This window comes from Corylus avellana, chromosome 4, assembly GCF_965113065.1.
Source record: "Corylus avellana chromosome 4, dhCorAvel1.hap1.2, whole genome shotgun sequence".
NCBI classification, from domain to species: Eukaryota; Viridiplantae; Streptophyta; class Magnoliopsida; order Fagales; family Betulaceae; genus Corylus; species Corylus avellana.
In genome coordinates, this window is record NC_142493.1 from 7,316,335 (window position 1) to 7,330,488 (window position 14,154).

Here is a 14,154-nt window from a genome sequence, read left to right on the forward strand (position 1 = left end):
TGACACACACTCAACCAGACTCTATCAACTCTAATGCTAGATACTCTAATTATATCCAATATTATTCTTTTTATAAGGTTGGTGTGATCCTCTCAACACTCTTAGATTAAAATCCTTAAATAAAAAAAAAGATCTAATGGTTGATTTGGAGTGTCACGTCAACATTGTTGGATATATAATTCCAGGATAAAAATGTAGTATTTAGTATTACTTAAAAAGAAAATCAAACAAATTTCAGGTTTGAAGCAAGGAGGGCTTTGCAAATCTTGTCTCATGTTTGTAGTATTTCCAAGAATAATTTGCAGATGCATTTCTTTGCTTATGTTTCCTTTTCCAGGGAAAAATTCAAGAACTTCCTATAAGCCATTCGGTTCCAACCTTATTTATGCCTACGGAGCAACTACAATGACTTATAACGACAACGACATATCATTTCTAAAAGTCTTTAGCGACGACTTTTGGACTTTTAACAATACATAAACCAAATTTTGATAAGCCATTCATTCTTGTTTGATTTGTATTACATAATAGTATAATAGTATAATAGTACTCTAATCTAATGCCTCACAACGCTTCAAATAGATTATGAAGGCTTTCTACCCACGGTCCAGATTTCACTAGACCATGCATTGATTGATTTATATATATTAAAAAATAAAACCCAATTTAATTAATTTCCCGCTCCCATTTCCAATTCTTGTAACGAACTTAACCAACAGAAGAAACGAACGCTTTCTTTTCCCGCTCAAAAATATCCAGGCCCTCTGATCACTTTCCCGAGAAAATCCATCCAAGAAAAAACAAACCATGTCCACTTCTCCACAGCCGCCAAGCAACCCTCCACACAGAACCCGCTGGAGTTCCGAGGACTGTATCCGCATCTTTGTCATGTTCCCCTTAGTGACCTTCGTCATTGGCTTCACCTGTAGCGACTACTTCAGCGACCATTCGCCTCAACACTCAGCTGCCCCTATTGTCTCCGACGTGTTTCGCTTTCCGGAGCGTTTTGTGTGGGAATACGAGCTAGTGGAGAGGGACTTGAAGGTCTACATCTACCAGGACAGAGACCCCGGCGCGTACTTCCAGTCGCCGAGGAAGCTGACGGGGAAATACGGGAGCGAGGGCTACTTCTTCAAGAACATCAAGGAGAGTCGCTTCCTCACCACTGATCCTCTTCATGCTCGCCTCTTCTTTATTCCCATTTCTTGGCATCAAATGCGCACCCTGGTACTTACCTCATTTCATCAATTTCATTTTGCAATACTGCATATATATGGTCTATAGAGATAGATTAATTCTCTGTTTGTGTATGTTTCAATGTATTGTTCCAAAGAATGGCATCACTTAATTAATTTGCTCTTGCTTTACAGAATATGCATGTTATTCAATTGATTCCTGATGTAATTCAATCTACTGCATATTTTTTTGTGGAAAACAGAGAACGCCGTATGAGAATATGACCGTTATAGTTGAGAAATATGTGGAGAGGCTAATCTCAAAGTACCCCTATTGGAACCGAACTCAGGGTGCTGATCATTTTTTTGTGATATGCCATGACAATGGTGTGGAGGTTGCTGAAGGAGTTCCACTTCTCAAGAAGAATCCAATTCGACTTGTTTGTCCGGCTAGCTATGATTCTTATTATACTTCATACAAGGATATTTCCCTCCCTCAAGTAAATCAACCATTTTCTCCTGCCACGGTTAATAGGTAATTATGTTTGTCTGCTCACTTTCATGGATTGTTGAAAAAGATAAAACATTTGAATGCATAGATAGATTTAACTGGGTGAATGTTGCAGGACAAAGAGTGGTTTTTGGGGTAGCATTCCCAATTTTGAAATAATAGCTGCCATCCAGAGCAACCTTACAGATAGTGCTGAAGGATATCTGCTATATCATGACAAAGTTCATAGGACAAAGTTCTGCATATGCCTTCCTGGATTCCCAGACTATACAAACCTTATAGCAGACTCCATCCGTTATGGTTGTGTTCCTGGTAATATCATTTTCCCATGGGGTTCTTTTATGCAATAGTTTTTTTTTTTTTTTTGAGCAAATTTCTACATCATTCATGAGAGTGGACCGGTACTTTTTCTCTCTAGAAATCAAATTGGTTTCATGCAACATGTTAAATTTCACACAAGGGGGTTTTCTAATTTTCTCTCTCGTTTTCGGTTTTCAACACAAAAACATTTACAAACAACCAGAAAAATACAAGAGACTCAAAACTGTTTACTTTTATTGTGTTCATGATGCTTCTTACTTTTCTCATCTGATTGCTTTTCTAAGTAGTTTTATGTGTCTCTGTGCAGTTATCTTCTCAAGCTACCTGAATTACCCATTCAATGATATTCTTGACTGGCACAAATTTTCAATAATACTCGCGGAGGATCACTATTTGATTAAGGACACTCTTAGAGGCATACGAGCTGCAGATTTCACCGGATTGCAAAAAAACTTGCTCAAGGTCCAAAAGCACTTCCAATGGAACTCACCTCCACTCAGATTCGATGCATTCAACATGGTCATGTTCGATCTCTGGCAGCACTCCTCTGAAGTCTGAATGACTGCAAGTTTTTCCTGCTTCAGTATCAAAACTAGCTAGAAACTGGTACCTATAATGGTGTCTGATGAAGCCATAAGCATATGTGCATTAATTCCTTTGCTCCCTTTCTTTTGTTTCTAGGGTGTGTTTGAGATTATGCTTTTGCATGAATAATCTGTGTTTTTAATAGAAATTTGCATTACTTAGTCAGAGCACTTGGTTAGTCCGATGCATGTAATGCCAATAGGGTAGAAACCAATACTTGCTCATCAGGGTTCTTTGGAATCTCAAATTCCGTCCTTGAAACATTCGCAAGTTCATCAGGAGTTTTCTCTTGAGTAGACAAAAATTTCCTACAAACTAAATTGTAAGAACTCCTATGGGTCATACTTTAAAAAAGTAATAGGTGTCCTTTAATAAGCATGTGAAAAACACATGTTTTTTGAATACCAACGCATCTTCTAAAATGCTTTAAAACTCCTATAAACTAGCCTCTATAAAAAGTGATTTCTAACATGCTTTTTTAATAAAACTAATTAAAAGAAGCATGTGCTTCTCTTATGCTATATATATATATGGGTAAAGATATTGAACACGCCCGGCGTGCTTCAACAGTGAAGCACGCCGGACGTGATTTTTTTTTTATTATTATTTTATTATTTTAATTTTTTTGAAAAAAAAAAAAAAAAAAAATTTTTAGCCTGGCGTGCTTCACTGTTGAAGCACGCCGGCGTAACTTGTATCATGACTCTATATATATATATCACTTTTTAGCAGGGTTGTAGGAGCTCCTCCTATAACTCAAATTATAAAACTTAAGGAAACACAAAATCTAATAACCTTAAAAGCAAACACACAGTAATAAAAGACTTCAATTTTGTTGGCATGACATTGCATAGGGGTGTTGGCATATGTTAATTCACCAGTTATCCCAAAAGTTTAAGTTGATAAGAAGAGGTAAATGTAATCACTTAATCAATACTTTAACACTCCCCCTCACGTATAGGCTCAAACTCCCTTTTAATATGTGAAGCCCAACATGTGCAATATTTGATTTAAATGAGGGGTGATTTGACGGAGTCAAGGTTCGATCTCATGACCTTTACCTTTGATACCATGTTAATTCACCAGTTATCATAAAAGTTTAAGCTGATAGGAAGAGGTAAATTTAATCACTTAATCAATACTTTAACAACATAGACGTTGATGTGTCAAATAAGATACATGTGACAGATAGCAAATTGTTGACATGATTTGCCTTTTGACGGTCATGCAAGTCGTGTAAAATCCTATTAAGACCTCACACGTGACTTTGATAAAATATTCTGCTCCTTTTACATTAGGTTGTTGTGGCAATGAGATGAAAGTTGAGTATGTACATACTTTGCATATGATACACATTCTTTATGATGTATACTAATGAATGTTATTTCGGGTGATGCCACAAAAAATAAAAAAAAATTAGCCTTTGAATTTTTTATGTGTTTTTTTTTTTTAGTGAGCATTGATTTTCATTGCTACATTGCCAATTTGTAGGACAGTAATATAACAGCTAGAGGCTAATCTCAAAGTACCCCTATTGGAACAAAACTGAAGGTGCTGACCACTTTTTTGTGATATGCCATGACAATGGTGTGGGGGTTGCTGAACAAGTTCCATTTCTTAAGAAGAATCGAATTCGACTTGTGTGTCCACCTGCTCGTTATATTTCATACAAGGATATTCCCCTCCCTCTAGTAAATCAATCATTTTCTCATCTACCTTGTGGAAATGAAAAGTACATGAGGTAATTTTCTCATCAAGTTCCATCATAGGAGTTTGTTCCGCAAATCAAATGGGGCCTTAATATAGTTGTCAAATGTAACTTTGCTGTCTGTTTGAATGTTGCAGGACAACGCGTAGTTTGTTCGCAGGCATTCCCAATGTTGAAATAAGACCCATTCTGCAACGTCAGTGGGTGAATGACTCTGAGCTTGACATCCAGAACAACCTTAAAAATACTGATGAAGGATATGTGCTATATTATGACAGAGTTCATAGGACAAAGTTCTGTATATGCCCTCAGGGATTCCCAGCTTCTACTTGGAAGGTGTCATTGACAATATTTTGGTAAGTTGGATGGCATTGTCACAATTAAAAGCTTGAGGGCTTCTAAATTGTTTGCATAAATGGAAGATTAACAATGTCAGACAACACCTAAATGGTATAGCCCACCAATTAACAAAGGAAATGTTATCTCTTAGCGTGGAACATGGCTTTATTGAGAAAGTTTCTTATTGTATTTCAGATATTATTTTTATAGAGCGGTGTGCTTAAGTTATTTTTCTAATAATCGATTGTAGATCACGCCTTAAGAAGTAAAAGTCTTTTTTTCCTTCTCCTTGTGTTACTGTAGACAATGTAGATATATATTATATAGTGTGAATTTGTAAATCGTACATCATTAATTTTTTTTTTAGAGGACTAAATCATTAAATTAAACACTAGAGATAAGGTGTAAGAGGAATATTAAAGCTTGTATTCAGCTAACATAAACCAAATGACTTGTACTGATTGGTCGTCTTCAAACTTTAATAACTATAGTGAAAATTATACTTTATTCTCTCAATTTGCCACCAAATTGACTAATTCCTCATTGTACTATATATTAACTTACTTCTTAATTTTAAAAGAATAATTGCAATATACACACATTTTCTTAAGTCACCCACTAAATATATATAACAATATCAATTGCAGCATGTTGTAACGTATTCCATTTTGGACAATGATCTTCTCCATTTCAAAATGGAAATGAGCTATTTCACAATAAAGATTTTACTTTGTTTCATTTAACTATACCATTTAAAATTTTTTAGGAAAAGTTCACATACCCCCCTTAAATTATCACCTAATTGATAATGTTTCTCCTAAACTTTTAATTGTGACAATGTCTCTCAACCTACCAAAATATTGTCAATGTCCTCCCTCCAATGACGAAACTATCCTTAGTAAAATAAAAACAAAAAATACTAAAATTTCTAAAAAAAAAAAAAAAAAAAAAAAAAAAAAAAGAAAAACAGAAAAAAAAAAATAATAATAATAATAATTTTCATAAGAAAAAAATTTGGGTTTTTTTAAATAAAAATTCCGTTTAAAAGAAAAATTCCTTTTTTTTTAAAAAAAAAAAAATCGTTGTTCTTTAAATAAAAATTTCCATTTGAAAAAAATGTTTTTTACTGAAAATTCTAAAAAAACATAAAAACTGAAAGAAAAAAAATCATTTTCATAAGATAAAATTTAAAATTTTTCTATTTTTTAAATAAAAATTCCATCTAAAAAAATAAAATTAAAAAAAATATTTTAATTAAATTTTGTTTTTTTTTTAATTAAAAATTTCATTTTTAAAAAAATTAAATTTGTTTTTCTTCGAATTTATAGAAATATTTTTGTCTTATTGGGAAATATATAAGGACATTTTAATCTTTTTGCTAGTCTTAAGGGAAACATTAACATTATTTTAGTAGTTTGGATGGACATTGTCACAATTGAAAGTTTGAAAAGGACGTTGTTAATTAAATGATAGTTTGAGGGGTACGTGAACTTTACCCAATTTTTAAACAATATGATAACATATTCACCATCTAGCAGTATGCACAACATTAAATAAAACAAAATAAAATTAATCTCAACCATTGAAATAGAGAAGATCCTATTATTGGTGTAAAATAATAATATGGCCAATCCTGACGGTTTATACATCTTTAGTATTATATTTATTTATCACTATAAAAATATAGGTTTTAGTAGTATTATTTATTTATTTTTTTAACAAAGTTCTATTACTATAGATAAATACATTACAAATAAAACCTTTAAGAGAACTCAGAATGGTTTATGTAAATTTTTATGCAAAATTGATACTTCAAACTCACTCTATCTAGTTTAGCTAAGGTTTTATCTATATTATTTAAATTTTATTTTATTTTTTATTTTATATTTTTTATAAGGATTGTATTTTTTCCAATGATCCTATTTTTCACTTTGAGAAAAAATATATATGGAAAGAGAATTGGTAGGAGAAAATTTTTGAAAATAAAAAATAAAAAAACAGATGAAAAAAAAAATAAAAATAGAATGGCTCCCGAGAAAATGCCGCTACATATAGCATTTTTTTTTTTGCTAATCCAATAAAATATCCATTTTGTATATATATATATTTGTTTTCATCCAATGTGAAATTTTTTTACAAATCTAATTAATCATTTTAGATAAAAATACTATTTAGCGCTTCCATTGTCGGTGCTCTAATTTATTTGCAGATAGATTACTCGGTCAGGCAGATGCTGCATTCCGTGGCTTCAAAACCAGATTCTCCGCCGGGAACAAACCTGAAAACTGGGAGCCTCCCCATGATAGCCTTCGTTGGATCCACATGCATGGCAGCAGCATATCCATAAAAGGAATGCCAGTATGCCACGACAATAACTATTGTGAGCGCCCCAAAAAAGGCAACCCAGAAAACCTCAGAATTATACCACTTATTGCCGGAATCTGTGAAAATATCTGCTGATACGACTAATTGTGCTCCGGCTAAAATAAAGAAACCAGAGGAGGAGATAATATGAATCTGCAAAGTAAAGTAATTATGGGCTTAGAATGTTCAGGCCTACTTAGTTGGGCCTATAAATGTTAGGATCAAAAGCCCATTATGCATGAAGATAAAATTTTATTTTCTAAATATATTTTCAAGGGCAGAAATTAGCTAAAAACAAGTTTGTATGAATTAAATACAAACTTTAACATGTAAAAATCACATATTTTTTTAATAGCATGTATTTTTCACATGCTTTATGAACACACACATGTCACTTTATTAAATAAGTTTGTATGAATTAGGTACAAATCTGTCATATTTTAAATGTGATGTGTGATTTAATGTTTTATGGTAATTTGGTAGGGAGGAAGATTTATTTGTCATCGACTCATCACCCCTAATTCCATGTAGCGTGGTCATTGCAACCAAAATAATCAATCCCGATGTAGGGGCCATGCCACATTGAATTGAGGGTGATGGGCTGGGAGAGTGACAAATAAAATTACTCATAAGAGAAGGGTTCAAATTCTCATTGGGTAGAATTTCTGTAATCAGATCTTATTGAAAGAATATTTTACAAAATAAAACCCTAAATGGGAAAAAGGGAACTAAAATCTTAAGCTTTGATATTAATAAATTTTAAACTACGAAATCCTTAAAGCATGTGGCATGTGTTCTTAATTAATTAATGACATGTAAGAAGCACATGTTTTTTAATTAATACTGTTAAAAAATAATAATAATAATTTTCACATGTTAAGGGACATATGTCACTGTACTAGACTGATTTGTATGAATTATCTATAAACGAATTTGTAGCTAATTTACGTCCATAAAAAATATGTTTAAATATTAATCTATAAAAAAACAAATAAAGTCAGTTACTTTCACTTAAATTAAGTAGCTAGCAAGTAAGGTAACTTTAGAAACTTGTGTCAATATTGGAGAATGAAATTAGTAATAGGATACAAACACCTCTTATAATACAATGAGAGTGTAACAAAACAAAATCATAATACAATAAGAGAGAAGCAGGCACGAAAGTAAGAGCTATTACTCGTATGGAAGCCATCGATCAGAACCGGTGATAAATAATCTACAATGTCAACGAGAGTATATCAAATAGTATTATGAAAGACTAAATAGAATATTAATTAAGGATAACAAACAAAAAACAACCAGAAAAATAGAATTAAGGGTTTTTTTTTTTTTTGTCAAAAATAATTATGTCATATTAAAGGATATCATAAAATGAGGCAAAATCCTGTCCAGAGACAACTTGCCATGATAGACTCACATTGACGTCATTTTGTAGGGGTTAAAACCCAGTTCCGATTAGTAATTATTGGCTAAAACTGCAAACTGAAATCGGGGTAGTTAATTGGTCAATTTAGAAAACCAGCACTGGTAACCCGGCTACCGGTTACCCGGTTATGTAATAACCTTCGACTACTGGTTATCCGGACCGGTAACTGGGTCTTTAAAAATTTGAGTATTTTGGACCTATTTTGGGTATTATGCCTACTTATTGGGCTTAATTTAGCCTCTCTCTTTTTTTTTTTTTTTTTTTTTTTTTGCCACTTTTTAAAAATAATTAGGGATATTTTGGCCCAATAAGTTAGGCTTTGCTGTGGTTGTTCAAAAAAAAAAAAAAAAACCCCAAAGTAAACCATGTCATTTTACGTTTATATATATATATAGATACATACACACCTAGTTACAATTGGGTGTTTGAAAATGCAAAAACCGGTAACCGCACCAATAGGGCTGGTTACCAGTTCTTTCCAATCGCTTTTAGAAATGATTGGCTGGTTACCGGTTGGTGCCCGGTTATAACTGGTTGGATTTACCCCTATCATATTGACTCCAAATACAAACCCCAATGGATTCGCTTGTATTGGGCTGAACCAAATGGGTCCGCCTAACCTTTCTAAAAAAAAAAAAAAACTTAATTAGTCAATCGAATCGGGCCATAGCGGGTTAATAACCCTACCCGGCCCATTGGCCCATCCCATGGCCTGAACTATCAGAAGGCGTGTTTGTGTCGGTCCATGAACCCCAATGAATTTGTTTGCACTGGGCTGAACCAAATGGGTCGGGCAATTTGGACTTTCGGGTGGGCAAGAACTAGACCAATGAGTACTGTGAAAGAGATCTGTATTAATTGCATGTAAATTTTTCAGGGTTTGTGCTTTTTGTTAGTTTGTTATGAAAAAATAAAAATTAATCTGGAATATTTAATTCAGGAAAATAAAATCGAAGACAAGGAAAATTCAAACTCCCAACAAGGTTGTTTTTGTTTTCTTTGTCTTATTTCCATGGTTGTTGATTTCTTGTTTCATGTGCCTTCATAATCACTGCAGTGAACCATTTTGAGGTAATCAAGTGGCAGAGGGTTAGCCATAAAAAGATGGGCTAAAAAAACATTTACTTTCAAACGGTCTTTAATCATACTTTTAAGGAATTTTTGTCTATTTAATGTGAAAAATTATTTTCATGCCCTTGATCTTCCAAATTGCAGATGCTTTAGGTACAACATTATTTTTTATTTTTTTAATTTATCAAAAACTCTTTATTTTTTTTTTTCAAGACTAAAGTAATTAAGGTACATCCTATAATTTTTACTACAAGTTTCTTACAAACTGATGTGATAGTCCACGTGACACTTATTACCATATCATCCACTAAGCCAAATTTTGTTGTTTATATATAGACTCTCATATTTTACTCTAACATCCTATAGTACTCCTTGATGTGGCATTGCCACATAAACTCTCCATAAAACTTTTTAAGGTGATAGTGTGATATGGCACTGCTACATTCGCCCAAAAATATTTTTTCAGACTCTCTCATGCATGGGTGGCCAACCTCTCAACTGAACTTTTGGAAATGGTACGATCACCCTCAAAACCATTGAGAGTTGTTGCGACCATCCAGCCTCAATGTTCAATTTGCTAGTTGAGGGTGGAGTCGACCAAGAGATTTTGGTTTACAAAACTTAATTTATATTGAGGGTGGAGTCAACCAAGAGATTTTGGTTTACAAAACTTAATATATATATATATTTTGCACTAATGAAATATAAAATAATTTTTATTCTGATATCTCACAAAGGCAAGCATTTTTGCAATGTATATTAATTTTTTAATTAACAATAAAACAATGTACATTTAGCTCTAAAGCTTCTTGTTTGTCTTCATCTTTCATTCTTCGTAACATTCTGATCTTATTAAAATTAACAAGTTAATCAAGGGCTAAACTCCAAAAGATATATGGTAAAAAATTATTTGATTCAGCCAAAAAGTATTTGAAGATTGCCAATATGGGCACCGCCAGGGCACCTATCCCAAGCCTACTAAAGTGAATATTATGGTTACTTCTCGCTGCCCACTTGCTTGGTCAAATAAAATTTTAATAAAACTATATTTGAAAATTATTGGAAATCTCTTGTCACTTGTCAGTGTCAGTGTCATATTTATGCACATTATTTTCACAAGTTTTGAGAGATTTTACGTATGTTAATTTGGATAAAAAATTTTATGAGTATTTTTGGTTTTTTCTGTGCAAATTGATCTTGTAAGTCAACCTCAAAATTTAATTATTCATAAAACAACTTCTTTTAATGACAAGTAAAATATGATTAAAATATATTTTACAGAAGTTTTTTTTTATTTTTTATTTTGCAATCGTTTTATTTGGGCTCCCACGCTACTCCCCTACCACATTCATTCATTTGAAGGAATAAGTTAATTATTTGTTTTATATCGCAATCATCCTAATTTTAGTTACATTTTTTGAATTCATTATTAATACGTGGTTTCATCACACTACCAAAAAAAAAAAAAAAAAAAAAAAAAAAAATTGGATTAGTGACGTATCTACAGTGCAAGATTTTTTCACACGTTACCATTTGGTGACGTGACAGTTTCTCACACGTTACTAAAGTCTTTAGTGACGTGTCAAATTTGACACGTCACCATTTAATAACGTGTCAACTTTGACACGTTACTAAAGTTGTCAAAGTTTATTATTATTATTATTATTATTTTCCAGTTTTCAAATTGGTAACGTGTCAAGAGTTGACACGTCACTATTTGGTGACGTGTCAACTTTGACATGTTACTAAAGTTGTCAAAATTTTAATTATTTATTTTTCAGTTTTCGAATTGGTAACGTTTCAACTTTTTTTGTTTTTTTTTTTTTTGACAACTAAAGTTGTCAAAGTTTTATTTATTTATTTATTTTTTCAGTCTTTGACAAATTTAGTAACGTATCAAAGTTTTATTTTTAAAATTAAGATACTAGTGACGTGGCACACGTCACCCCATTGGTGACGTGCCAGCTGGACACAAGTCACCAATGGGCTTTGGCAACATGCATGCACCAGCTGGTTTCCTTCTTTCTCTCTTTTTCTTTCTTCTTCCCTCTACTTTTTTCTTCCTCCCGCGTGCTACCTTCTTCTTTCTTCTTCTCTTTTTCTCTCTTTTTCTCTCTGCGCTATCACGCCCAGTATACCCAGCCCCCAGCTCCCTCTTCTCTCAGATGGGAAGAAGAAAAAGAAAAGGAGAAGAGAAGAAGAAGAGAAGATAAGAAGAAAATAAAAAAGAGAAGAGAAGATTTGATTTTTTTTTTTTTTTTTTTGATGTGTTTGGGATTTTGAAATTTTTGTTGTTGCTGGGTTTGTGTGTTTGAAATTTTTCTGGTTGGTTTGGTTTGATTTTTCAGGTTGAATCCACTTGAAGAATGGACATTGTATACTCTAATAGGTAATTTTTCTGGTTGATTTTTCTGTCATTTATCTTAGCTTTTAAATGTATTGATTTTTCTGGTTCTTTGGTATTGTAGGTTTTTGATTTTGAATACTCTCCAACTCCATACAGTGAGTGAGTAGTAAAATTAGATTCCAAATTCAAAACTTTTGATTGATCAATAGAAATTTTTGAAAAATTTTGCTTATTTGTAAACAAAATTTTTTTTACATGTAAACAATTTTATATGTATATAATTGAAAATTTTCAATTATTTTTGTTTTCAATTAAATCTTGATTTGCTGCTGGGGTTGGGTTTTTGAAAATCAGATTCCATGATATTATTTGAAAAAAAAAAAAAATTTTTTGATAATTTTTTAAACTTTAGTAACGTATCAATTTTTGACATGTCACTATTTAGTGACGTGTCAAATCTGACACATTACTAAAGTTTTAGTAACGTGTTAAGTTTGACACGTCACCAAGAGTGTGTGTTTGAGAGGCCTAAAAGTATGTTTAACTGTCAAAAAGTTCGTTTGAAGAAAAAAACACATATTTGGTAAAAAAAATTAAGTGTTTGTAAGGGTTAAAAACACCAAAAAATTGCCAAAATCGCATTTTCTGTAAAAACTTTAAAATGTAGTTTTTACCAAAAGCGCTTTTTGCCTGAAAAGTTTTATTTATCAAATACAATCTAAGCCTTTGGTGCTATTTCACCGCTACTTATTATAACGGTTTGAGACTTTGACTTAGGGTTCTAATGCTTGCCCTCTATCTAATGATTGTTTACTTTTATTGTGTCCATCTAATTGCTTTTATATGTCCCTCTGCAGTTATCTTGTCAAAGTATCTGAATATTCCATTCTATAATATTCTTGACTGGCATAAATTTTCAATATTACTCGAGGATGATTATTTGCTTAAGGACACGCACTATAAAAAAATAATTTTTTTTTTACTAAAATTTTTTGACGTGTCATTTTTTATACGTGTTGATTGTCAGAAGCGTAGGTGTCAGCAAAAATTTTTTGCTAACGTGTTAGTGGGTAGAACGTCAGAATTTTCTAACGTTCTACTGTATCACACGTAAAAAAAATTTAAATTTTGACGTGGTAGAGATGCCACATTAGAAAATTTTATGAAGTGGTAGAACTCCCACTCAGAATTTTCTGACGTGGTATCATTTACCACGTCAAATTTTTTTTTTCTTTTTTTTAAATTTTTTCTGAAATTTTTTTTTTCAATGAAAATATTTATTAATTTAAATTAATTTTCAATTAAATTATTTTTTTTTTAGGAATTTCTTTGCACCCCACTCGAGTGGTGCAGAGATTTTTGTTTTTTTGCACCACTTGAGTGGTGCAGAGAAACGAAAAATTTTCTCTGCACCTCTCTATCTTCTTTTCTCAATTTTCTTTTTCTCTCTCTTCTTTTCTCTGGCAGCTCTCCATTTTCTCACTCTCTCTCTCTTATTTTTTATCTCCATTTTCAAAAACCCAAATCGAAACCGAAAAAATCTTCAAAAAATAAAAAACCCAAATCAAAAAATCAATTTGAAAACTCCAAAAACCCAAACATCAACCTAAAAATCTTCTTATCTTCTAGAAGAGATCGATCTTTTTTTTTTTTTTTTTTTTGCTTCTCTTCTCCTTTTCTTCTTCTTCTTCTTCTTCTTCCTCTTCTTCTGCTTTCTTCTTCGATCTGCTGCTTTCATTTTTTCCCTTTAGATCTAGAGGGAGCTGCTGTTAGGGGTGGGCAAAAACCCGCCCAACCTGCAAACCCGCCCCGCCCTGCCCGGGTTTCCTGTGTTTTTTTGCGGGTTCGGGTAGGATTCTTTCAACCTGTGCAGGGTGGGTCGGTTTGTGGGTTTTAAGTTTTTTTCCCTATGGGTACCCGACCCATCAGCCTAAGTATAAAAACTAAAAAACCCTAACCTTACAGCCTCTCTCTCTTTTCTTCTACGCCGCCTCCCCCCTTTTCTCTCCCTCTTGCTCCTTCATCTCCCTTGCTCTCTCTCCGGTGTGTTCTCTCTCTCCGCCTCTCGTTTGCTTCTCTCTCTAGTCTACGTTGCCGCTCCACCTCCTTAGATCACTACTATTGCCCCGCTCCCACCTCCACAGACCACAATCTTCTAGATTCAAGTTTTTTTTTCTCTCTAGACCTCTTTCATGAATCATTCTTTGGTTTTCTTTTTCATTGTTTATAGGTTTGATGCAAGGTTGTGTATGTTTGTTTGTTTTTCGGGGTTCTGTGTTTATAGGTTTGAATCGTTTGATGTAGGTA

The 14,154-nt window shown here is 32.7% G+C and overlaps 1 protein-coding gene across 1 annotated transcript; it reads left to right on the forward strand.

The window, feature by feature from the left end:
* Positions 1-807: 807 nt before the first annotated feature.
* LOC132177978 (putative glycosyltransferase At5g03795) lies at positions 808-2,565 on the forward strand. Its single transcript, XM_059590449.2, has 4 exons — positions 808-1,227; positions 1,439-1,710; positions 1,802-1,998; positions 2,315-2,565. The coding sequence occupies exons 1-4, from the start codon at positions 808-810 to the stop codon at positions 2,563-2,565; spliced, it is 1,140 nt and encodes a 379-aa protein (XP_059446432.2).
* The last annotated feature ends 11,589 nt before the right edge of the window (positions 2,566-14,154 follow it).